The 26128-nt window shown below is 42.6% G+C and overlaps 1 protein-coding gene across 3 annotated transcripts; it reads left to right on the forward strand.

The window, feature by feature from the left end:
• Window positions 1-131: 131 nt before the first annotated feature.
• On the forward strand, window positions 132-25801 carry uvssa (UV-stimulated scaffold protein A). Of its 3 annotated transcripts, none has more exons than XM_028416555.1 (15): window positions 132-308; window positions 758-876; window positions 1199-1352; window positions 2730-2906; window positions 2996-3116; window positions 3249-3698; window positions 3825-3934; window positions 4143-4271; window positions 13390-13501; window positions 19092-19299; window positions 19398-19529; window positions 19642-19825; window positions 19910-20021; window positions 23884-24061; window positions 24873-25801. In XM_028416555.1, the coding sequence occupies exons 2-15, from the start codon at window positions 767-769 to the stop codon at window positions 24964-24966; spliced, it is 2271 nt and encodes a 756-aa protein (XP_028272356.1). In that variant the 5' UTR covers window positions 132-308; window positions 758-766; the 3' UTR covers window positions 24967-25801. The 3 variants fall into 3 exon arrangements, with proteins under 3 accessions (XP_028272356.1, XP_028272354.1, XP_028272355.1); XM_028416553.1 differs by having other exon boundaries at window positions 147-206; XM_028416554.1 differs by having other exon boundaries at window positions 147-206; window positions 19401-19529.
• Window positions 25802-26128: the final 327 nt, after the last annotated feature.

Genomic DNA, 26128 nt, shown 5'->3' on the forward strand with positions numbered 1-26128 from the left:
GGGCCCGCGATGCTGCTTGCAGCTTTAATATTATAATTGAATTGCATCTGACTGAAACTACACACCTCTTGGTATAGTCACGGACGGAAGTGTCTTTAAAAAGCTTTTATTCTAAAAAGTCGAACCGGAAGTACAAGAGGTTGACGGAAGCCTTTGAAGCACATAAATATGTATCGATGTTAGTAAACAGAACAGAGCAGCTGCTGGTAATTATTATGTGTGTATGTCATAAAAGGACGACGACTCACAACAGTCAGCTCATAGCTATACGTCCTGAATGTAATAGTTTCAAAACAAGCTAGCAGCTGGTAAGTAGCTAACTGCTAACAGAGGCTGTTTACATTTTGTTAGCATTGTGGCTAGTTGAGTGCTAGCTGTTAACTGACTAGTTTATTGTTTACCCATCAAGTATGAGGTATATGATTTGTGCATACGTTTATTTATGTTGCCCCTTCTAGCTGTGTCATATAAAAGGTTTAAAGACTTGCTGGTACGCTAGAGTTAGCACTGTATTCTGATAGTTAGCCAAAATGCTATTAACAAAAATGATTTTGTCATAGCGGCAGGTGTATCCTTCCTGCCCGGTGTAGTGTTTAAATATCGTAGAAAGATGAAGTTAGGAAAAAGGCTTCAATATCTACAGAAATGTTGATGTAATGTAAATTATTTCTTTTTGTTTTACTCAGTGTTTTCTGTAGGTAGTTTGACTGAAGAACTTGACTGTTGTTGAACTGTTAGTCTGCTATTTGTGTGTCAGGGGACAGTGATGGAGTTGTCTCAGAGGGACCGTCTGTCAGACCTGGTGGAAGAATTGACCACATCAGGACAACCCCAGCTCAACCATGACAAAATGAAGGAGGTCAAGAAGATCTGCAAGTAAGCTCCCTACACAGAAACATGCACAGAGTACTGTAAGTGTCTGTGGACTGGAGGGCTGAGAGTTAGCAGCTGTTATTAGCAGCTGATAATAGTGCTATTATACATACTTTTGCTATAGATTTATTTTTTAAGAACTCCACAGGACGCACTAGTTTTTTTATTTCTGAATTAGAGCCAAGCTTCAGACAACAGCCTCACATAGACATCCAGTATAACAATGCATCCCACTGTCCTATACATTGTTTAGCCATTTTTTTTTGCTTCATTTGTCTCACACACAAATACACTGTTGTTACTCTTTGTGTCCCATTCATCCCAGAGTGTCAAACGACTGCATAGAACATGTGTACCACTCACTAATGTCCCAGCTAAACCAAGAACATGCCGAGATCCGACTGTCTGCCTTCCAAATGGCCAGTGAGCTCTTCTCCAGATCACATCACTTCAGGACACTGCTGGTGGACAACTTCCAGGTAAATGAATAGCTCTGTCATCTGTAGGTAACGGCACCAAACACGGTCTGTTCATAACTAATCCCAACATGCATTCAGTGGTGGAAATTATATTGCCACCCAGCATATCCAGCAGTGCTCTAGACTCATTTTTTTTGTTGGGTGCACCGGCACAAACGTTAGGTGCACCACATCACACATCACACAGCAGTTTGTTTTTTAATGGCTGTCCATATATGTTATGGATCAGGCCTTAACTTGACACCTATCCTAACGCAGAAGTTCTTTTCACCTTCTCTCATCATCTGCAGCTACATCCACTGTTTACCTGACGGCCTCGCAGGGCTGTAGCCAAAGTTTTAGAAATACTGAGGTCCAAAAATTGATCTCCAGGAAAATTGGTGGTTCAGTGGCTAGTCACTGTTGTGTGTCCTTGGGCAAGACACTTTACCTGCTTAGCCTCCAGTGTGTATGGCGCTCTTTGCTGGGCTGCCTTAAGCAATTTCCCCATTGTGGGACTAATAAAGGTTTGAAAGGTTTAAATGAACACAGGTAAATAAATGTACTCATAGTACACTAGTATTCATATTATGGACAAACTAGCCAACCAGTCTGCCTGTCAGAAATCCATGATGAAGATTTAAAGTTCACAGGTCAGATAACACTGTCCGTCAGACCAGTCTGTTAGAATGCTACGAGCACGTCACGCCCCCCCCCCCGAACATTACCGGCTTGTTATCATCACTCATTCAGGTCAACAGTAAATTAGCAAAACCCACATAGTAGGGACAAATCCTCCTCCTCCGCTGCATGTCCACCTAAACTGCGGTTTCTGCTGTTCAGCAGTGAAGCGTCTTTAATACCTGTCATGTGTGTGTTTGTCTGTCTGTGTCTGTGTGTTCGCGCGCTGCGCACTGCAGTGAGAGGGCCGCATGAGGAGTTCTAATTAAGTATGAAAAGTCTGGGCCAAAACGGACTTTGTTTGTGTTCTCGTCACCTCGGGTAACAGATCTCTCTTCTCATGGAGCATGGAACAAGCTTTAGCACACAGCATCAGCTCTGTGCAGCATTTGTCCGTGTTCTTCTTCTTCTGGATTTCCTGTGGTCTCAGTCTGAGTGCAGCAGACTAGTTTTCAAAGATACACACACACAGGGGTCCCGCCACTGTCTCTGATTGGTTCAGACCACCATATGAGCCTGATGTGTGTCTGTTGTTGGACCACAGGGAGACTGTTAAGAGTCGTGGAGAATGTCTCTCCCTCAGCTGGTCGCACCGGTGCGACCTCGGATATTTTTTGGTTGCACCATTGAGAAATTAGGTTGCGCATGCTACCAAAGTGGTCGCACTCTAGAGCCCTGTCCGGTCATATACGATCACCTCTCTTTCTGTTCTTGCAGGAGTTCTTGGAGTTGACAGTAGAGACAGATGCAGAGCAGCCCCTCCCTCCTCCTAAAGAAGTAGCCAGGAAACTGAGGTTATTGGCTATCCAGACAGTCCAGTCATGGCAGGCTTCCTATGGCTCAGCGTATAAGAAGTTGGCACTTGGATACCATTTTCTGAAGCAGGTTAAGAAGGTGAGACTAGTTTAACTGCAATTGATATTGACACCCTCCAAAAGAGGTAAGAAATGGTTTTGTGTGATAATAAAGTGAAATATTTTCAGGTGGACTTCCAGGATGTTGAGGCCAGGACGGTGGCAGAGAGGAGGAGAGATGAGGAAAGGCAGAGGAAAATGGAGAGAATATACAAGGAGCGGGTAGAGGCAGCAACCAAAGACATGGAAGGTAAACATCACAATACTCACCATCGCTGCTGCTAGTAACAATAGCTGTACAAAGTTTAACTTCTATTGTATTGTTACTGCTACTTATTGATATCCTTCTGTGTGATAAATTACATGAATTCCTATTTGCCAGAGACATACCAAGACATTGAGGCAACACTAACAGAAATGGAATCCTGTATGAGGCTGCTTCTTCCTGAGTTTAGCCTCACAGACATCCGGACAGCTAATGAGCATGCATCGGATGATGAGCAGCCCTGCTGCAGCAAAGACCTGAGGGATGACAGTAAAGAAGAAAAGACACAAGACATCGAAGAGAGCACTGTGAAGGAAAGGAAAGAGAATGAAGGAATGACAGAGGAGCACGGGAGCCATGATGAAGAGGTAGAGGATGACCAAAAAAGGGACGGGAATGAGCATGAGGACAAACAGGCAGAAATGGATGTTGCACAGGGTCAGAAGGACGATGAGGAGGAAGACGACAGTGAAGAAGAGGAGATTGAGCCTGCTGATGAAGACTTGTTTATTAGGAACTCAGGACTCATCTCTCACTCATACAGCCTTGACCTGAACCTCAGTCCCGGTGGGTACAACTCACCGTATTACTTTGTAGCTAGCTAAGTTGCATCAGTGTAGCTGTGTGTCCTGTGATCATTTCTTAGTGCTGGAACACAGCAATTTAGATGTTTTTCCTTTCTTTTATATTTAGGTCTTCATGTCAAGGAGACGGATGATAATGAGGCAGTGGTTTCCACGGTGATAGATCTCTATAAACTGATAACAACCAAACACCTTCCAGCTGTGCAGGGCTGGGTTCAGGTTTGTACAAAACATGACTCTAATGTGCAGAGATGTTATCGCTGATCACAGTGAAGCATGTGGATGGATAGGTACTAATTACTACTGTTGCTGTTACTACATTTCATTACTATTAACATGATCACATGATTGCATTACTATTAATATTATACAATGTGCTGTCTGATTTCCTTTCTGTCTGACATGAGTTTGTTTCTGCCTTGTTTAGGTCTTCACTAAGTCTGGTGCTGAGCAGCAGCTGTTGAGGAGGGCTCTGGATCTAAAGAGATCTTTGGAAGCTGCGCTGGAGAAACACAAGGAGCTTCACATCGACTATAAGACCCGGGACCGCAAAGTGGTAAGTTACACATACAACTCCAGCTACAAAAAGAATCTGGCTAGCCATTCACCACACTAACACACAACAAACAAAGAAGATACACATTCCTATTCTATGGCAAGATGTTGTCTGCTGCACATCTTCAGTGGTGTAAACTCAGCGCTTGCTTTGGAACGTGGTCATCTATCTGCTGTTTTAAATATTAAGATAGATGCATGTATAAGTATATTGTATTATATACATAGTCAGAGCTGCTCAAGCACAGCCTGTTGCTTTTATCAGTGATGTCCAGCAGATGGCAGCCTTCTACTAAAAACTAAAATGATTCCACAGCGACCCTGAAAGTACAAATTCAGATTCCCCCTCCTCGTGATGTTTGTGAGCTACCAGAAACAAAACAATGAACAACAAACAACAATGAAAAGCACACCATCTGGTGGTCATTAGCAGAAGTGCAGCTTCCATGGAGGTTTATTGAGTGAGATCACTCAGTGTCAGACGAGAAAGCACACTTTCACAATTTTGCAACTATTACCACTGATTTCTAAAAAGTATTCTTTATTTGATTTGTACCCAAGTAAAATACTTGCCAGTTTCAAATGACCAAATCTCATTATGTGGTCACTTTTATCATGTACTACACACCTCAGAGTAATTAAACGGTCTGTCACTGCTGTGTATTGATTTGCATGGCTCTAAAAGAGCCCTCTTTCTGTTTGCTCATTTTAAATGTCTCTATTCTCCACTGTATCCCTGTGGGGTTCTGGAAGGAAGTGCCATAACAGAGACGAAGAGAGGGAGGATGGAAATGTTAATAGTAGAGACATTTGGGAGAGGTGTGATAGCAGCAAAGCACAGCCATAATGCATAATGCATCAGACAGAGAGAAGAAATTGGGGAGCAAGGGGGAGGATGTACCCATTCATTCCCTTCACCACCACTAATGTGCCCCATGGCTTGACAGCTGATAGGTCTATCTTGCTGCCTCTGTATCTAGCATAGCATCGCCATTCTGGTGCTCTTTGAGGCAGCCTAAAATGAAGACACAGGCAAACCAGCCATGTGATGTTTTTAACCAATATGGCCTCCTGAAAGCTTTGAGAGGGTTTAATTGATGCTGAAGTATCATTGGGTGTTGTAGGAAAGCAGTGCAAAATGCAAACTTACAGTACACGGACACACAAATGAAAAAAAAAAGAGAAATCGACATCATCCTTCTGCTTCAGGTGCTAAAGGACCAATGAATGCAAAGCGTTTTATGTGTTTAAAAAAATGCATAAAAGTTGTAGCGCGTGAATCCATCTTTAGCTGAACAGAGCAGCAGAGTGACAGTGACAGAGCGCCGGGCGTCTCGCTCTGCCTGGTTATCACTGTCAGGGACCAGTCTGCTGCACCAGCAGGCCCAGCACTGCGATAACCACACAACTTACAGCCCCTTTATCATAATTAGCTTTTCCTTTTTAGCCTTAAAAGGCCTTCCATTACTGGGTCCTTCTCTATCGGGCCGCTGACACACCAAGCGATTGGTTTCTCTCTCAACGGGCCTCTCAATATACTCTCCCATAACGCAGGAGCCGAAGAGAGAACAGTGGTGTTATGGAGGCAGATAGAGGCTTGTTTATTGAATTGGAGACAGGATAGATGAGTGAAGAAGCATCTGCATGAAGTTGGAAGACTATTATATAAAAACTCACAAAACAAACATTTGTCATGTAAGTAATGATGATCTTAGCTCAAATGTTGGCACATTTGGGCTTCCTAGGTGGTACAACAGGTAGCCAGAGTTACATGCAGCACGCCTTGTTTTTACTGCATCCTACACTGAGACTTAAACCTGCTTGCTTTAAGGACAATTTGCTATAATTTTGTAATGGCTGTGCCTGTGTGGAAATTAGTGAGCTATGTTAATAATAATAACCTTTATTAGCCCTCTGAACTTTAGGCAGTTTCTACACAGACCCTTCCACAGAGTGGCAATGAATATGGAGTCCCCAGTAGGAGCGATGACAGCAGAATCCTGTATGAGTGCTACTAACTCAAAACATGGCCTGTGTTTAGGAAAGGATAAGACATGCAGACTTTTTCAAACATATCTGTTTTTAAGAGTGTATTCAGTCACTCTGGGCTCCATTCATACAGGCCAGGGCCTTGTTTACTGCTGATAACCAATCTTATCACAGCACAATGGATGTGGCCGCCTGTTTCTCACTGGCGATAAACAAAGAAAGACCATCCCTCCTTTCTCTCCTCCAACGCTCCCTCCTTCTCATGTGTACATTCATTTTGTGAATGTGCTGCCTTGAATACCAGTAATGTCTCTTCCTCTTGGCCTGTTTCCATATGTTATACTCTGAAGGGGAATTGATTGATCAGTTGTTATTTATTGGAAAGGAAGTTTGTGACAGTACATGCATTAAAAGGGGTCTGTGTGGTTAAATAGAAGTTATTGATACTAGGATAGTTTCAGCTATCATACAGTAACTGATTCAGAGTTTAAAACATGCATAAAATAACATGCAAACTACACTCAGACAATAAGAAAATGTAGGAACGGATTTTCTCAATAAGACCTGTTTTCATAGTCAGTAAACATAAGAAAAAAGGTCATCGCTGAAAGTGAATCTGTGATCACAGTGGCAACAGTGAAAAGGTTTGTATCATATTTGATCATATTTTCCATGAGAATGAGTAGTGTCATTATAAGTAGATGGAAATGAATCGAATAGAATGTGGATCTCTTATTGGCCTATAATCTAGTAAATCATTGTGGACATCGGGGGTCTCTGTGTGAGAATAGAAGGCTTTTTTTATTGGAACTGATTGATCCACTGGGACTCTGTGTGTGTCTGTGTGTGTGTGTCTGTGTGTGTGTCTGTGTGTGTGTCTGTGTGTGTCTGTGTGTGTGTCTGTGTGTGTGTCTGTGTGTGTCTGTGTGTGTGTGTCTGTGTGTGTCTGTGTGTGTCTGTGTGTGTGTGTCTGTGTGTGTCTGTGTGTGTGTCTGTGTGTGTGTCTGTGTGTGTCTGTGTGTGTGTGTCTGTGTGTGTCTGTGTGTGTGTCTGTGTTGTCACAGACCTTGAGGGTCAAACTGGGCTCCACAAACTTTGAAGGGCCTCTGCAGGACATTTCAGGTGTCCCTTAACAGAGCTTTCAGGACTCTAGCGGTAAAATAGAATAGCATTGGGTAATTTGGGTGAGAATGTATAATAATGACTGTTTTGATCACAGATTGAGACAGGCTGGGAGGGGGAAGTGAACTGGACAGTTGAGAATAAGCTCGTTGACAGGGAAAGGTTTGGGAAGCTCTGAGCTGGCTAATAGACCTGCCAGGCTAGGTTAGTGAAATAAAGATGTCACCTTATACATCATATAAGATGACTGCTCCCCTGAGACAAAGGCTGCGTGTGTGTGTGTAGAGGGGACTATAATGGGATATAAAGCAGCAGCGGAGAGGGAGAGAGGGGAGTGGAAAGCTTTTTCTCATTAGAGAGGGATCCCATGGGATCCTTTCTAGGTAGTAATGAATGGAAGTGCAAGGTGGTAATAGAGATGTGGGATGTTGTGGCAAATCAAACCCTGAATAGGTCAGACTCCACTGGAAGCTTTAGGCCTAATTAGTTTGTAAATATGTTAGAATCAATCAGAGGCAGCAGCTTCCACAACAAACATTTAAGAAGCTATAATCTGTGATCGTCACAGATTGAGTTCTAGATGACTGCCATTAATAATAAAATGTTTCAGATAAACTGCATTTAAAGGCCATTTTGTGACGATTTTTTTTCAACCCATTTCAGCTGACTGTAAGCATTCCTCAGTCACCTCGATGCCTGTTGTCTCACTGCATCTGTATGAAGTGGCTGAAAGTGCCATCGTGTCCAAAGGTGTACACAGACGTGACAGTGACGTACCGACACTATGGAGCCTGGGTAAAAAAAGGCTGTGGTCAGAAAATTAGGCTGTACAGTTTTTGGATTTACAACATAGGCAATTTACTTGCAAAACCTGGTTTTGAATTACAGATTGCTACTCCCTGGCATTTATTATTGATGTCTATGAAGGTTTGACTCATTTGTGGAGCCTCAACGGGTCACTTGAGGAACTGCAGTTTTGGGTACAGTTCTTACACTTGAATGTTGCTGCTTGTTTTATGAACAGTTTTCTATTTCCACCCTTCTTACATGTCTGCACATAATAAGAGTGTTTGTGTAGAACGTTGTCTTTGGGCGACCTCTTCTGGGTGATGTTACTGTGGCACTGAGTGTAAACATGAGTTTTGCGTGTGATGAGCTGTGTGTGAATGTGTGGCGTTATCATGTCAAATCAATTATATCAGACTCTCAGGCAGCCAGTGAAGGGACGCTAAAATAGGGAGATATCATTGTTTTGTGATTTGGCAAATATTACAAGAAGTGATAGCAGCATGCACCACTCTCATCATTAAATAAAATGATCTCACTCTGACAGGCGGTGTCACAGCTCCAGGTACAGGATCAGGCAGCAACGTCTGCCCTAACTTCTCATATCTTTGTGTGTGTGCAAATTCTGACGATGTGTTTATGTTAGCATTTGTGCATAATGTGTTCATTAAGCTAACTGTTCCCCACTTGCCCTCTGTTAAAGCAAATGTCTTGTGATAATGGTGGCATTAGTATTCCCAAAAGACACTTTCCATTTCAGGCTTAAATGTAATCAAGTCATTGTGTGGCCGTGTGTGTATGTGTGCGCATGTGTATGTGTAGCCAGGTGGAGAGCTATATTAACTTGTCAGGAGAGACAATGGAGACATCTCTAAGGTTTTTTCAGCTCTTCCTTCTCTTCTCACTCCACCTCCTCCTGTGTGAGTCTCTGCCCCTCCCCTCTCTCCATACACCTGACTTATGGCTGTGCAGTAATAATTTGCCAGACCTTGGCAGGCTGAGTGTACATTAGCATATAAATAGCAGATGCACTGAGTGCCCATCACAGTCGACTACATTTAATTTTTGGTTTATAAGATTGAATGGGTTTTTAAACGCAGCGCCATCAAACTTGCCATGAGACAAATGAAGTCAGGGGAGCAGTTGTCTGAGGCGGCGCCCTCACATCATTTTTATAAAGGATAAGAGTTTTACTTATGGGGGGGGGGGTGAGGAGATGCTATAGAAGCTGAATAAACTTGACACCTGTGGAAGCATGCTTTAGTTTCACCACAGTCTTCACTCATCTACAGCCTTTTTAGCTTACTACCCCTTGCTGAAATGTACTATAGGCTGGGGAGGACCATGGACGCACTACAGTTGGTACAAAAAGGAAATCATCAACAGAGTCAAAGCGCTTTTACAGTAGGCTGTAGCATGTTTATTTATGCAGGGAAGTTAGACATTTGAACATGGAGGTCTAAGGGGGTTGACTTTGGCTATCTTTTCCAACTTTGTGTTCTAAAAGGCTCCTGAGCATTCCTAATATGACATTAGTCCTTCCCACTTTGCCAGAGCCTTGACTCTCGGCTCAGTTGGTCCGGACCAGTGTACCAGGTATGCTTTACCTGCCTTGCTTACATGGTTAGGGTAATAATCCTAATCATTATTGAGCTTCTATAACATATTTTGTGTGCCTGCATCCAGTGCACTTGGTTCCTGCCTTCAAACACCAATCACTTTTGTTCTTAGGTCATGTATTAATATTACTAGCTCCTGAAGAACCTGCAGTACACGGCAGTTTCAGTGCGTGTCAGCACTGGATCAAAGTTATTTAAGAATACATGTCATGTAAACCAAGCAATTTACAAAACAAGTTCACAATTTGTGATGGAGGTTTTAGGAAATAATGAAATAATTGACAGAACAATAGAAAGAGTTGCTATTTCCCCTGATGTTCAGTTAGATGGTTGCTCGACCAGCTGAAGCCGTTTTAGTAATCTATGCCCCTCACTTTAGCAACCAATTCCAACAGATCTTTTTTGATTTGGTTGTTACAGAAACTGCTTATTTTTCTCTCCTCCCTATTTTCTTTATTTTATCTCGGAGTAAACCTTGCCATTACAGTAACACATAGCCCTTCTTCACTTAAACAACTTTTTTATTTATTCTGCTTTGCTCAGGAACGATTTTTATTTCTATCTGGGCGTGTTTTTAATGTTAAAGTTACCAATATTTGTTTTGTCCTTTTCCTATTACAGTGACACATGGCTGCGCTTTACTTAAACCATCACTTCTAATTTGTCTGCTAAATCTTGAGTTTCAGTTAAAGAAGCAATTTTTATCTCCCGCGGGGAACTCGCAGCGTTACTGTGTGATTTTCTCCCCGCGTGTCCCCAAGAATAAACTAAAGCTCTGTTAAAATGCAAAGCAGCTCCACATGCAGCCATATGGGGGAAATAGAGGCCATATTTTAACCGCGCCGCCCGTCAGCAAAATGTTTCTGGAGGAAAGCTAATTCTACTGTGAGACTTACAGCTCTGCCAGGCGACCGACAGCGCCTCGATGCTATCAGGATTAAATTAAGGTGAATTAGAGACAAAGAGGCAGAAAGAGGGGGAAAAGCTATGATGTTAGGGCAGGATTTTCCCCCAGCTGGGTGATCACTTCTTAGTCTGAGGTCATTGATCAGAATAGAATAAACCAGCCGGGATTTAAGTAGACAGGCACAAAACCTATAGAGCCCATATCTGGTCACGTACGTGTGCTGTGTGTGAATCTACTGTCTCCCTGGGCGTAAAAAGTGCAGCAGCAGAGTGGAGTAATGCAGAAAGTTTGCTTTGGTGTTTAAAATGTTGCACTTGTGTTTAACAGCATCCTCTCAGCTTTTCTGAGGGACATAAATAAGATCCAGTCTCAGTATCTCATGCTTCTCCTTCACAGTATTTGCAGGAATAACAGCTGTTTTATCCCAGTCATGAGAAATACGCCCTGCTACCTTTTAACCGGCTGCACTTACATTTCACACAGATAGATGTCACTTGGCTTTCCCTTGTTTTTTTCATCAACAAAAGTGTGGCAAACAATGAGGTCGACTGAACGTTGTAGATTTAGTGTTTATATGGAATTTTATTCGTATGACATTTGATTAGTGACATTTTTTTCACGTGCATCCACACGATGAGCTACTGGTTAGCACCTTGAGCTTCTTTTCACAACACATGCACCAGAAATACAAAACGACACATAAAGAAACAACACGAGCAAGTCTCCAGGGGGAGCCCAGGGTGGGACACATTTCAGTTTTTTGTTTTGCTGTAGGATTCACTTTTTGGTGTTTGGTCTGTGTTCTCCAGCTACTTTTCTGACAAATAATGTATCAAGCTGATAGCAAAGAAGAAAAGAAGGAAAAGTATCCTGGGGGCTTCATTGTGTTATTTCACGTGTCATAAAGAGGCTTAATTTACCTCGTAGACCTCCCACAGTGTGTCTGTCTTTGTGATTGCATTAATGGGAGCTAATTAGCTTCTAATTGTTTAGTTGCTTGTTAAAAGTGTTTTAATTGGTCTGTGTGTGTCGGATCAAGAGGAGTGATGTGGTTTTATCAGCAGTAGCACAGTGGACTTCTATCGCTCTCACACAGACAGACAGACACACACAGACAAAGATACACAGACACACACACACACACACACACACAGACAAAGATACACACACACAGACACACACCCACACACAGACACATAGACACACACAGACACACACAGACACACACACACACAGACACATAGACACACACAGACACACACAGACACACACACAGACACACACACAGACACACACCCACACACACACACAGACACATAGACACACACACAGACACACACACAGACACACACCCACACACACACACAGACACACAGACACACACACACACACACACACACAGACAAAGATACACACACACAGACACACACACACACACAGACACATAGACACACACAGACACACACACAGACACACACTCAGACACACACACACTAAAGCAGGTATTAAACACTAATGAAAAAGAGGCCCTTGGGAATAAGAGGTTGGTTTAACATTAGCTTTTACTGCTCCTCATAACACTAATCACTGTGATTATTATGCTGCTAGACTGGATTGTGTGTGTCCTCAGCTGTTAAAGACATAACATCCACACACACATTTGTGTTATGGAAATGACCCCTCTGTCTATAGGAGTGTTGTGTTCTGCATTGTAGCCCAGCCAATGGCTAACAACCTCACCAGAAAATTAAAAACCATAAATTTTGCTTAGCGCTGATAGCAGCTCATCACACCCACACCCACACCCACACACACACACACACACACACACACACACATAATAGCACTGTTATCCCTCTCCTCTAGGCCAAAGAGATCATACACTGAACTGCACATATTGTACAATACTATGTCGCTTCGTTGATGTTCTGCGACTCAGAGTTGAGTGTGTGTTGTTTTTTGGCTCATCTATGAACAATTCTAAATGTGCACACACAACTTTATGTAAGCTGGATCAAAGGAAGTGCCAACCACTTCATTCATGTCATGCCAAAGCTTTCCTCACCAGCTGCACAATGACACAGATACTTTAAAACTGTGGGAATAGCACTACTCGTGGTTTTTCTTTTGCCCAGATCCTGGAGCCCTTGATTTCCAAAACCTATATCCAACAATGCAGTTGGTTTTTAATCTGTGTTTTACACATACATACATACATACACATGCTGTACTGCTTAATTCCATTATTATATCACACGTTGATGTTCAGTCTTAGTTGAGGCAGAGTAGTTTTATTATGTGTGCAGTGTAACAGTGAGACACTTTAATATTCTTTTCATCCTTAAATTTGGTAAAGGAATGATTCTTGGTGTCATAAGACTGTTTAGATTGAGTTCATTTTGAGATCATTTAGTTTATGAGTCGTACCTCTGTGTCCTACTTGGAAAAAATACAAACTAGAGCTAGCTGGTGAGACCACCTGCAACCAACTTATTTTATAGCAGTGCTACTGTGTAGTGTTTTTTCTTTAAAATACAAAATCATTTTGCTGGCATATTACTCAGAATGATAATGCATGGCCCCTCCTACATAGCCTGAGTGGGTCCACATCATCTGCACCAGCACTACATAACAAACGGAGAACTACCAATGACCTAACTTTATGGCTTTACTAACTTTCACCTCTTTTTCCTCAGATTATGGCTTTCTGGGATGGAGAGGATGATGAAGATGACGAAGACTTTGATGAAGTTCCAGAAAAAGAGGGTTATGAGCCACACATTCCAGATCATCTACGAGCAGAATATGGTGAGTTTAACTACACAGACACACGTGCGCACATCCAGCCTACAGACACGTGCACAAACACTGAGGTCAAGCTACAAAAGAAGAGCTGCTGCTGCACTAATCTCTTAAGATTCACACACATACTCTGCAAACAAACACACACCCACACAGTCACACTTCAAAAACTGGCCTTCAGCAGCTGCTGAAGTACAGGTGAAGTGCTTCGTAAGAAGGTTTATTTATGTTTGTGGGTGTGACCGTGTGTCACACACAAGTTGCAGAGAAACCAGGGGAAGATATTTATTGTCTAGTCCGGCCATCCTTGATGATGAAATAATGAACTTCCTTTGTGAGCAGCCTGTTGCCACATTAGAGGTGACTATTTTATGATGGTTTCCCACAGACAGTCAGGCTTTTATTGGGGCATTGGTGGTGCTGCATCATCAGCACACAACCTAGTCCTCAATAGGGCTTTAGACACAGAGGCATCTTTGGCATCAAATGTTCAGACCTCTTCACAGTGAAATAAGGAGGTAACGCTGGCAACTATCGCCGACATAAGTGTTGACACTCGAAGATTTGGAGGAGAGTGATTCTGCACAAATTGGCCTCACGATACATTATTTTTTAGTTGAAGATATATTAAGGTCAATGAATTATTAAACAGTAAAAATATGAATACATAAAGATACAGTTTAAAGTTGTAGTTGTCTAACTTGCTGTTGTTATTTGCAGTGTAGCAGGGCTTCAGTGAATTTGTGCAAATAACGAGCTGAAAGATGCTGCAGTGCTATCTAGTGCTCAGACCAACCGCATAACAATACACACTATGATTTTTAAACATGACAATAAAGCCAGTGAAGACTCGTTACACTTCCTCCATGCTGAGCCGTGCTGTGGTTGGATTGGTGAGGCTGTTCGCTCATGTTGGGTTCTGACTGTTAAGTATGTGTTTTGTCTGATTTGGAATGCAGCACAGCCTTGTAATGGAGACAGATAGTTTCTTTTCCTAAAGCAATTTCCCTGTGTATCTTTGATGGATATGTCCTGTCAACACATCCATTTACCGTCACACACAGAGTCATCACGAGGTACATATGAATGGCTGTTACAGCACTGTTCCTTCCACTGTGGCTGCATTGGTCTCGTATGGATCGTGTCTAGCCTCCAGGCAGCTCGCAGGGTGAGAGGTCAAATGTTCAGGTCAATACCCCACTGCCCGCTCATCTTATTGCAATGTCAGCTACAACAGGATGTTTTTCCCCTAATATAAGACAGTATATGAATGCAGTTAATATCAACAGTAGCAAGCAGGTTCCAGCTCTAGGCAACAGTATACAGCCACAGTGCTGCTCCATCAGCTTTATTTAAGCATCTGTTCATCATTTATATAGATTCATATGGCATCCTCTGTATGTGTGTGACTGTGTTTGTGTGTCTGCCTTAATGACACCATAACACAACATGTGATTGTGCATTTATTGCTGTGGCTGCCGTGTGGCCTTTGACCGTTGGCGAGCACTCCTCACCAGCTTCCTGAGTCATTACATTCACATTGAGCCTCTTCTGTACCTGTGAGCCCATCCCTCTCTACTCCCACCTCCCTCCATTACTAATCAATTAGACACCAGAGTAATTAGATTGTATCTGATGGGGCCCAAAACAGCTGTGAGCGTGCGTGTGTGTACGTATGTGTGTGTCAGGGTGATTAGTGGGCTAGGTAATGATCTACAGGGGCCATACCAAATTAACAATGCAACCTCTTTAATGAGCCCCTATTAGCCCTGTGCCCACATTTTTACCACCCACTCTGTCTCTCACACACACACACTGCAGACGTGAAAAGAGTCGGGGAGGATGTACAGCCGTTGACTGTTTATTGACATTAAACTGCCTGAAAGCGCATGAGGCTGTAGTATAACTATAGAGACCTGTGAGCACATGCTGTGACACTTTCTTCTTATAAAGGAAAGACACAGTGAGAGACCACTTTTTAACTTGGGGCAAAAAGATTTGATGTGGTATTGTTGAAGCACATTACTATCACCGTTGACTCAATCCAATGTTCTACAGACACATGACATCACAAACTCAAAAAACCCCACTGTTGCTAGGCCTAAACCGTGGCTGGTTCGGACTCGCTAGCTCTGGAAAATCCTCAGCAGCTTGTTGTGTTTTCTCTTCTGAGATCCATTGGTCTGATTGCTTAAAGCCTCCTGTCAAGTGTTCAACAGCCCTCTCCAGTCTGTTACTGAGGCAACTTCCCAGATGGTTATGTGTAACAAACCATAATGCAACCACTTTAACTAGGAAATGGTAGATATACTTTACTGATTCTGCAACTGAAATGCTTGAAGACTGGTAAGCTTCCTCACAGATAACTTAGAGACTGTAGAGACAGCTGTGATTATTTAATATTTTTATATTCATACTTTTTGATTATTATTATAATAAAATTATAATTATATTTTATTATTATAGTTTTATTCATCAGTTAAGTGTCCCACCTAGCACGGGGCTTGAACCCTAGGCCCTGACATAAATGGTCTCACCCTCCGATACCAATTAAGCTTGCTGGGCTGACTGATGAAGGGATTATGTAGAAGACAAGGTACATTGGAATCATTTCTAAAATTCTGTTGGTTCAATAAGCTCATACAAATAAATATTACACCACCAACTGATGACAACATACATTCACAGGATATTCAAATGTGGTCTGATGCACATGATAACAGATGCCTAGAAGTCCATAAATGTGACCCATTCAGGCATGTTGGACCAAACCGAGATCTTTTCCTACAACAGATCTTGGTTTGTGTTCAGGCCCTCTCACAACACATGTTTGAGCACCTGCAACAAGCTTCACCACCATGTAGACGAGTCCTTCCCTGACAAGTATGAGTGGAAGGACATCTATGTGAAAGAATGTGGTTTTCAGCCCTAAGTTTGTCCCGCTTTTTATCACATTAGCTCTTCTTTTCTCTGCTAATTTCTCTGATTACAGTACTCCTTCAATAGCCTCTTTCTCTTTTCATCTCTGCCAGTGGATCACATTTATCATTTGTTGTACATTTCTGTGCTTTTTCCTTCTTCCAGTGCTCATCTTCATCTGTTTCTTCTCTATATCTCATCCCCTCTCTCTTTCCTACCCTCTGTCCTGTTCTGTCACTCTGATTATCAGTCCTCTTATCCTTCTCTCTGCTGTCAGGACACTATCTCTCTCTCTCTTTCTCAAATTAACATTTTAATTACAGGCCCTGCTTAACTCGGGAAAATCAATACCTCTTTCCGCCTTTCCTCTCTTTCTCTCAAACCCTGTTAACCCCCACTTTTCTCTTTTTCTCTAACAAGCCCCACACACACACAGACACACACACACACACACACACACACACACACAGACACACACACACAGACACACACACACACACACACACACACACACAGACACACACACACACAGGCACACACACAGACACACACACATAGACACACACACACACACAGACACACACACATAGACACACACACAGACACACACACATAGACACACACACACACACAGACACACACAGACACACACACATAGACACACACACAGACACACACACACAGACACAGACACACACACTTAGACACACACAGACACACACACATAGACACACACACAGACACACACACATAGACACACAGACACACACACACAGACACACACACTTAGACACACACATAGACACACAGACACACACACACACAGACACACACACAGACACACACACTTAGACACACACATAGACACACACACACACACAGACACACACACACACACACACACACACACACACACACACACACACACACACACACACCACTATACACACATTTCCTCCCATTGGTCTGAGCATCTTAACATCCACAACATCCAGACAAATCTCTGCTGTTTGGCGGTCTGAAAAGAGCAGATTGAGTCTGTATTTCACTGCGACAGAGAGAAGGAGGGATGAATGGGGGAGGGGGTGAGGTGAGGTATAGGTATGGGGGGTGATAGAGCCCACTATTGATATATCTGGTTGTCTTTAAAAAAAGGAACATACTATTACCACTATAACTACTCCATCATGTAACATTAACTTGTGTTGTAGAAACCTAACAGGGCCTCGACAAGGCTTTGAAAACATCTCATTGATATTTCTGGGTTTCTCCTCTCCACACAGTCAGGACCAAAGCTGTACTAATTCATATTAGTGCATTAATGACCTAATGGCCTTTTGTGATGTTAGATGTCAGAATGGTCAGTGATTGTGGTGAGCCTTCACAGAGCCGGATATAGCATTTTGTCTCCTTCCTTTTGGTTCTACAGCTCACAGCTTTTTTCTTTAATTCACTAGTTTTAGTCACTGTCTCATCATTAAGTACCACCAGTTATCAGATTGATACTATTTAACTATTTTAGAATGTGAGGACTAAAAGCTGTTGTCAAACCTGAGAAGATTCAGTGGATGTTTCATGAATGTAAAACGCATCGTTATGGCAACATCCCTATCCCCTCAATTCCAAATAACTTATTTTATGTTGGGTTGAGGCCGTGACTTGACATTGTATGTTAGTCTCACTAGTTAAAACAAAATGTGTTTCTGCATGTGTTTTAGTACACTACTGATCAGCTAGGGTGAAGATCACATATGCAAAAAAGATAGAATCACACCTAAAATGTAACCAGAAATGTCGCTTAACAGATCATTCAACATTTAAAATGAGTCATTAGTGGCTGGTATTGAGTTTTTACTTGTTAAATGTAACACGCTGCAATCTGCAGGGTGAGCATTTTAGAGTAAAGTTACTCTTCTGAGGAACAACATGGCTGCCATAATTACCACAAATTTTAAATGATCAGATTCTATATGCAGGAATGTGGTAGTCACGTGATCACAGAAATATCCTGGAAAATGATTACAAAAGGAAATTAGCAGATCCTAAGATGTTAAAACTCATATAAGTAAATGTTGGGTTTATTATAGGTATATGACACTCATTAACATATTCATTTCACTACAAGAAATGTGTTATTTTCTGTTATTAGACGGAAAAAGAGCAGTATATATTACTAAATAACCTTAATAAATTCTCATACTCATGAATCAGCTGAGTACGTGTGAACCGGTAAAAACTACATTTTATCTGCTTTGTTTTGATCATCTTCAGTATCTCTGTCTGGCTTGTTTCTACACTTTCATACTTTCATCATTTGTATTTTCTAAATAAAGTATTAGAAAAATGTGCAACCAGGGTGTCCCTTTATTTGAAGTGCACAGTGCGGATTACATGCATTAGTCTAAAGTGGCAGTGACAGAGTCTCTGAAGCATCCAGGTCAGTCCTAATAATGTGGGGGATCAGCTCTTGGCTTACTGCCTCCCTCTGATCTCACCTGCAGTGTGATGTGTGTGTTTAAGTCCTGCTCAGTCTCCAGAGACCCTAGTTGGTCTTGTGTTTGACCACACACACATATACACATGTGCACACCCACACAGCAGCTAAACACTGACTCGGCCTATTCTGGAGATTTGGGAGTACAGAGCTGTACAGTAAACCACCTTTCTCTGTTGGCAGGATTGGATCCCTCTCCTTCCACTTCGACAGCTCCAGTTACACAGAAAAAACTTCCTGCTAAAAGACCTGCACCCCCCGTTCCTCCATCCTACTCCTCCTGCTTATCCAGGCGGCTGAAACGTCTTGCAGAAGAGGAGCAAGATCCAACCTCTGTGGTCGCCACTTTGCGTGTCCTCAACAAGAGGATCCCTGTGCCCACAGAATCCAGGTGGCAAGTCTGTCTCTGCTTGAACAGTTCTACTTTCCCTCATACGAGCAGGGTGATCTTTTAGCCATTGTTATCTCCTCACTGTGTGTTCCCTTTAGTAGCAGCGCCTCAGGCCAGGGATCATCTCAGTCCGGCACAGACCAGAAGCCTGTGGAAGCTCCAGTGGTTCCATTTGGTTTGGATCTTTACTACTGGGGCCAGGAGCAGCCCAATGCTGGCAAGATCATCAAGTAAGTCATTAGACCCAAACGCAGATTCACTAAATGTCCCTTGTTTATTTTGCATGTCACAGACGGACAGACAGCAGTAAATCTCAGTTTTGTCATTTTGTTCCTATGGTAGGTCGACCTCTCAGCATCAGTTCTGGGTTCCTGCAGAGGTGGAGGAGGAGGTGGATAACAGGGATCTGTTGGCAGAGAGCAAGAGCAGATACATCTCCTACCCTGGGACCTTCACTCCTGTCAGCCATTCCTGTAGAGCTCCTCTGGGTAATGGAAAGCTGTGTCAGAGACAGGACCGCCTCAAGGTAACAGGACAAACTCTCCTGAAGTTTACGGTTGGTTTAAGTCAGTTTCCCAAACTGCAAGTGTCTGAACTCTGTGTCCTTCAGTGTCCGTTCCACGGCCGGATCATTCCCCGTGACCAGGAAGGCCGACCGTGCAGCAAGGAGGACCGACTGAGGGAGGAGCAGGAGGAGAGGAGGAAGAGAGAGCAACAGCCTGGTGAGCTACAAAGACACAAAGCATTCCTTAATTCCAGTTTCATTTACATTTTAGTCTTCCTCTGTCAATGAAATGTGAACTTTTTAGGGGGGGTTAGTACTTGTCTTGGCTTTTAACTACGTCTTATGGTCTTACATACCAATTTACCTTGCCTTTGCTTCACTGTCAAAGCCCCCCCCCCTCTGCCATTGGTATTTTATCTAAACTGTGGTATTGGAAAGTGGTCTAGAAATAGTGTCATGGTTTTGCTTGTGCTGCAAATGCCTGACATCAGTGTGTGAATAACTGGTTAGGAAGGACAGATGATGCCTCTCATGCTCCAGCAGTAATGTTGATCACAGCTCAGTGTGCAGGGCTGGGAACCCAAATCGTGAGGGAAACCAGACCAGGTCAGCTGCCTGTTAATAATCCGTTCTGCACATGATCTTTGTCTGAATGTGCATCAGTGTGTTTGTTGTTAAGTGTGAGAAAGAGAGCCAGAGCATCACCAGTCTGCAGGATGTCCCCCAGCTGCCTACAGTTTCTTGTTAACCAGCCTTGTGTGTGTATTTGTGTGTCTGTGTGAGGCCATGGCATGCAGTCCACTGAGTTGTGAAATAGCATCTTTTGTTACCAACTACACTATCGATCCATGAGTCAATCTCACAAACACACAGGCACACACACATACACGCACAAATCAATCTCACAGTAGGAGGGACAGTGACCTGGGATGATAGACCATCGGCCTCTGATCGCCCTACCTATTCAGCCATACACACACACACATATACAGTGAGGTTAAACAGCTGGTGAGGGACATTCTAAAGGTCCATTCCCATGGTGACTGCTATGCAAAACAGTATGTAGTATTAATTAAAGATTGCCTTCAGTTTGACTCACTAGATTTAATGTTGATGAGGGATCATGTGACTCCTCTTGTGCAGAGAGGGGTATCATAAGCCTTCTGCACAAGAGAAATGTAGCTAATGAAGCTCCTCAGTGACAGATGAAAAGAAGCAGGTGGCGATCGCCATGAGAGGAAACATGCCTGTCAAAGGAATTACCAAGTCAAAGAAAAGGGACAATCAGACAAAGATTTAACTGGGTGGAAGCTAGTTAATCATTCCATTAGGCTATCATACATTGAGTATGCTGCTGAGGCCATACAAATGCAGCTAACCAGGCAGTAAAATCACAAAAATGTGGCTAAAATCGTACAAAGGCTGCAAATTATGCAGCTAACGTCATGGAGTGGCTGCTACCAAAAATCAAACAATGGCTGCTGATGATGTAATGTGTCTGATTTGGCTACATAAACCTGTGCAAAGCTCAATGTAAATTAGCCTATTAAAATAATGTGGTTTTAATTATTCACAGTAGTTATGGAATGCTGCTGCTGTATTAAACTATCTCCTAATCTTGATGTTTAAATGTCTCAAGTGTGCTGAAATGTATGTTGAGTGTGAGTCCTTCACACACAGACAGTAAGACCCAGACATAGGAGTCCATGAGGCTGAATGATAGGGATGAGAGGGATTGATGCTGCGCTACCCTGTGTTTAGTGGTGCGTAGCTGAGAGATGTCTGACCCAACCAAAGAGCCCAGATGCATCAGTGGATGTGTGTGTGTGGGGCCTGGCCCTTACCCTCTCACACACACAGATACACAGACCCCAGCTGGAAAGGCTAAGAGGTGTTGACAGAGAAAAGAGCCCTGCTGCAACACTGATTAAAGTCACAGCACTGTCTTCTGTTTTTCTTACCGATCTATTTCTTTTCTTTATATTTCTTTTTCTTCCATCTTCCATTCTTTGTTTTGTACTTTCTTTACTTCTGAAACTCATAACAACAAAGTAACAAAGGACACACACCTTTGACACGCACACACACTGAATGCAAATGCAGCTGCTCCTCTTTTAGTAGTAGTACTGATTCTCCTAAATACACCAGCTGCTTTTCAATTACTGCTTCTCTGCCTTTGTGTGTGTGTAATGAGGGATAGTTGAAGGTCCAGTCAGACCCAGGGTCAGACAGACTGATTAATAACCCCACACACACACACACACACTCTGAGCTCGGGGTCAGTGTTTTGACAGAGCAGAGAGCCCGGCTTCAATCCCATCACAATCACAGTGTAATTACTTTGCATTACTGCAGGTTTATCTCTAATTCCACCGCAGTCCGTCATTAACTAGAAGTGTCTCTTCGTTTAGACCGTCATTACTCTGCATTACAGCCGCTTTTACTTTATCAGCTCGAATTATGACATTACACTTTTCATTAACAGCAGAATTGGATCCAAATGAGTCTGTAGGACACTGTTTACTACTCATGGTCTGTAAAGCAGGGCAGTGTGAGCTCATTTGTGTTATCAGCTGTAATTACTTCATTACACTTCTCAGTCAACTTACTTTTTGTTCAAGTTTCAGGCTGTAATAGCAGCAGGTAGAAGTTGTCATTAATTACAGACAGATGGCGTGAACATCTACAGACCAAGTTATTGCTACTACAGTGAAGCAGGTGCAGCTGCAGGAAAGCTGCTGGTATACTCTTCACTTCAAATTTTCTCACCCAGTCTGGTTTGGCACAAAAATGTTATCAGTTTCAGCCGAGTGCAGTGGCAGAGAGCCCACACAGCACTGTGACCCACACTGTATATTAAAAGTGGGCTGGGCTGGGACACACTGACGGTTAGCAGTGCACCTAGGATGCAACAGTTATTTCCATCCAGAGATGTAAAGTATCTAAAGTATATAATATGTATCACTACATATTTTGGATGAGTTGAATACTTTTATTGCGAGCAGCACTTGTTACTTGATGCACCTGACAGTGGACTCCTGTGCAGCACAGAGGCTTAATGAGCACAGAGCTGCCTGTGATGGAGGCAGAGACCGAGAGGAGGTGGCTGTTTCTCAGTAGTGTGTTGCTGACCCACAAGTAAGCAGCAGTGTTTTTGTTTTCAATGAGACAGACACTTCAGTAAATTGTTCCTCTTCATCCTGTGTGCTCCTCTCATATCTCTGCCTAATGTGCTAGTTAGGTTAATTAGCAGTGCTAACAGTGCTGTTGCTATATTCTTAATTCATGTTCGTTCTATAGTGATACATATTTGAGGATATTTAGTAACAACAAAGACTGCTGGGCTGTATGTGCTGTGTATTCTGGTGAATGGTTGTATTTAGCCTGGCAACAGTGTGTTACTGATGGGTGTGTTGTTCTTTTATACATATTAGAAACACTTATTTGACTGTAGTTATGATTATTATTACTTCAAGGAATTTGTTTCGGTTAAACTAATGACTGTTCTGTGGTTCTCCCTCCATCTACATAAGTAAAGAGCCTGAGAATCCCCGTATCCTCTTTTTCATATTGTTATTGCTGTTATTGCTCCCGCCCTGCCTCTTGACTTGAACGACAGAACCACTGACCTCTATGGGCAGAAGTTTGGAATGCTTTCTTTATTGACTAGATAACATATTAAACCTTCATACTCATGCTTTCAGTATTTGAGCACGTTTTAAAACAGCACTACTCATCCTTTGGTACAGTATCTGTACTTTTACTCAAGTCTTGGTCTGGTACTTTTTACATCTCTGTTTTCGTCACCACTGATCATTAGCAGACTTCCAAAGAGGTCCGATGTGTTTCGGCACATTGATGAAGATGCGTTTTTGAAAGTATAAAAATTGCTTGGAAGTAATCTGTTTGGGGACAGATGTGACTTATGATTGCTCCAATCACATGACTATTTGAAAACACAATATAAACACACAAAAATTTGACACTTATATTTAAATGCGTCTGAATCTTCCATACCTGGAAGAAGTACCCCTAAACACCAGCCACGTATCAGAACAGTCTTTCTTTTTCTGTTGCAGACTGGCGTGATCCAGAGCTGATGCGAGACATCGAAGCGGCCACCGGAGAGGACCTGGGCTCTGATCGTGTGCGTGGCAAAAAAGGCAAAGGGAAGAAGAAGAAATATCCCAACCTTAGTGATCTGAAGCAGCACACCAACACATCCCGCTCCAGGCTGGAGAAAAAAGTCTTTAACAAGTACGTGTGATACATTCATTAGCAGACGAAGAGCTGTCCCTGAAGAAATCCTGAATGAGGGGACGTTGATATACAGATATGTCAAACACATGGATATAAGCCTCAAAGATGCTACACAGTACTTAAAAATGCTAAATATTGTGCAGGTAGATGCAAGTATATGCCCTGATTCTCAGCTGCCTGGGCTTAAATGGAGCTGCAGTTCCCCCTGTGACCTCTAGGGGCTTGCTTGTGAGCCAATCCTCACAGACCTCTGCTAAAATATCCAACACAGTAGAAATAAGCATGTTTACAGCCTCTCTTTTGTTCTCCATTGATAAGTTCCCTTTTTGTGACAGCTGTGTGTGGGGAGATTTTTTTATGGCTCACTTGTTTTCATTATATTAGGACTTCACGCAGTTATTGGTGTGACAGGTGTCTGTTGATGTACAGCATGAGCTCCATGCCCATCTCAGCTTTGCTGTCTTTGGATTAACAAGGACTCTTCAGAAACCTGTGGGTGATCGATGCTATGTCCATAGTTATTGCATTTAACTCCATAAAGTCCTTGGTTCCTACCCCTGCTTTTACTTGTAAAATAGCTTATTTATTGCTAATTTAATGGCAATTTCTTTCTACTTACCTGCGAAACAAACAGATAGAACAGAACAGTAAATGAGTGAAAGTTACATTTACAATCATGGGCATTTTAGGGTGACCCAGCTGTCAGTGAGCAAGAGGTAGGGTACACCCTGGAGAGGGGCACACAGTAATAATCAGAAGTTGTAAGTCCTTTTTCCTCTTCCTCCTCTCATGCCATGTTCTCCTGCAGGAGCAGCATGCGCAGGGTGGCTGAGGTGATGAACAAAGCGGACATACGGAAGCATGATAAGTACTCCAACCAGTTCAACTACGCTCTCAAGTGACCTTCCAATGACGTGCCTCAGCTGAAGTCAGGAGGACACTTAGCAGACATGTTTACTGTTCACATTGCAAACCTTTGTTTTCAGGCTGACTGAAAGTAAAAGCTGATCTTAGCTGCCTGGAGTGGCCTTTTATCACTGACTGATCTATTCACCTGCATGATTATCACACTGCTTTGTTAAGGCTTTCTGGAAGCCTGTGAGGTGCAGTAGCCCTGCAGACCAGACGAGAAGCTACATCCGAGGGAAGACCAGGTGCAACTGGACAACCGGAAAGACAACCTGCCTCAACCTAAAAGGATTTGTTTTGGGGGGGGATAATATATGAGCAATATGAGCATGTGGTGCTAGATTAAAATGACATAAAACACAGAGCAGCAGCTGGAATGATTTTAGGCCTTTGTTATTCAAACGTACATGTGAAGGAATGTTCTACCTCTACACATCTGCAGCTTCTTACACACTTTGTTAATTATGAAGTGTCAAACAGAAAATATTACATTTCTAATATCGTCATATGTTGGCCAGTTTTTCAAACACTATTTATAAAAGTCACTGAGTTTTTACTGCTTTTCTATTGTCTTTAAAAGTGTTGAATTGTCTGTGGACGTGATGTTGTTGTTGATTGTGGGGTAAAAAGTAAAGACGACAGTAAACCTAATTCCCCAGCGGGGTGTGCTTGTGTCTTTGTCCTCCACTTTAATGATGTTAATTCAGCACAGTGTTGACAGTGGGGAAGTAAAGGTAATGGATTCAATGGAAGCTGAGAATTAGTAAGTAAATGCTGTATTAACATGATAAAGGTTTTGTGTGTCATTAAAAATGTGATATCAATATGAGCATGGGCAATATGTTCATATGAAGTAGTGCTGTGGCCTTTTTACACTATTACTATATGCTCAGTCATGCATTTTGTGTCTTTGGGTTGTAATTACTAAGGTAATAATGCGTCACTATGTTGCAGATGGTAATAGTGAGGACGTAGGCTGCAGGAGGAGCTGGACCCATGCTGGGTCCTGGTGAGGAAGTGTTCACTGTCCAAAGACCTAAAGATTCCAGCACAGATTAGTAAACCTGCATGTAAGAGGTATGTCCTATGATTCATCTAAAGACAGGGCCTGGTCCGGCCTGCCCACTGGGCTAGCAGTGGCCTTAAAGTAGGTTA

Source organism: Parambassis ranga, chromosome 10 (genome assembly GCF_900634625.1).
Source record: "Parambassis ranga chromosome 10, fParRan2.1, whole genome shotgun sequence".
NCBI lineage: Eukaryota > Metazoa > Chordata > Actinopteri > Ambassidae > Parambassis > Parambassis ranga.

What these genes read in the sequence shown, in the direction of transcription:
- uvssa (XM_028416553.1), top strand. Translation starts at nt 177, where the DNA reads ATGTTAGTAAACAGAACAGAGCAGCTGCTG. An exon ending in AGCAACCAAAGACATGGAAG is followed by an intron (nt 3,117 to 3,248) that starts GTAAACATCACA and finishes CCTATTTGCCAG; the next exon opens with AGACATACCAAGACATTGAG. An exon ending in CTGTGCAGGGCTGGGTTCAG is followed by an intron (nt 3,935 to 4,142) that starts GTTTGTACAAAA and finishes TGCCTTGTTTAG; the next exon opens with GTCTTCACTAAGTCTGGTGC.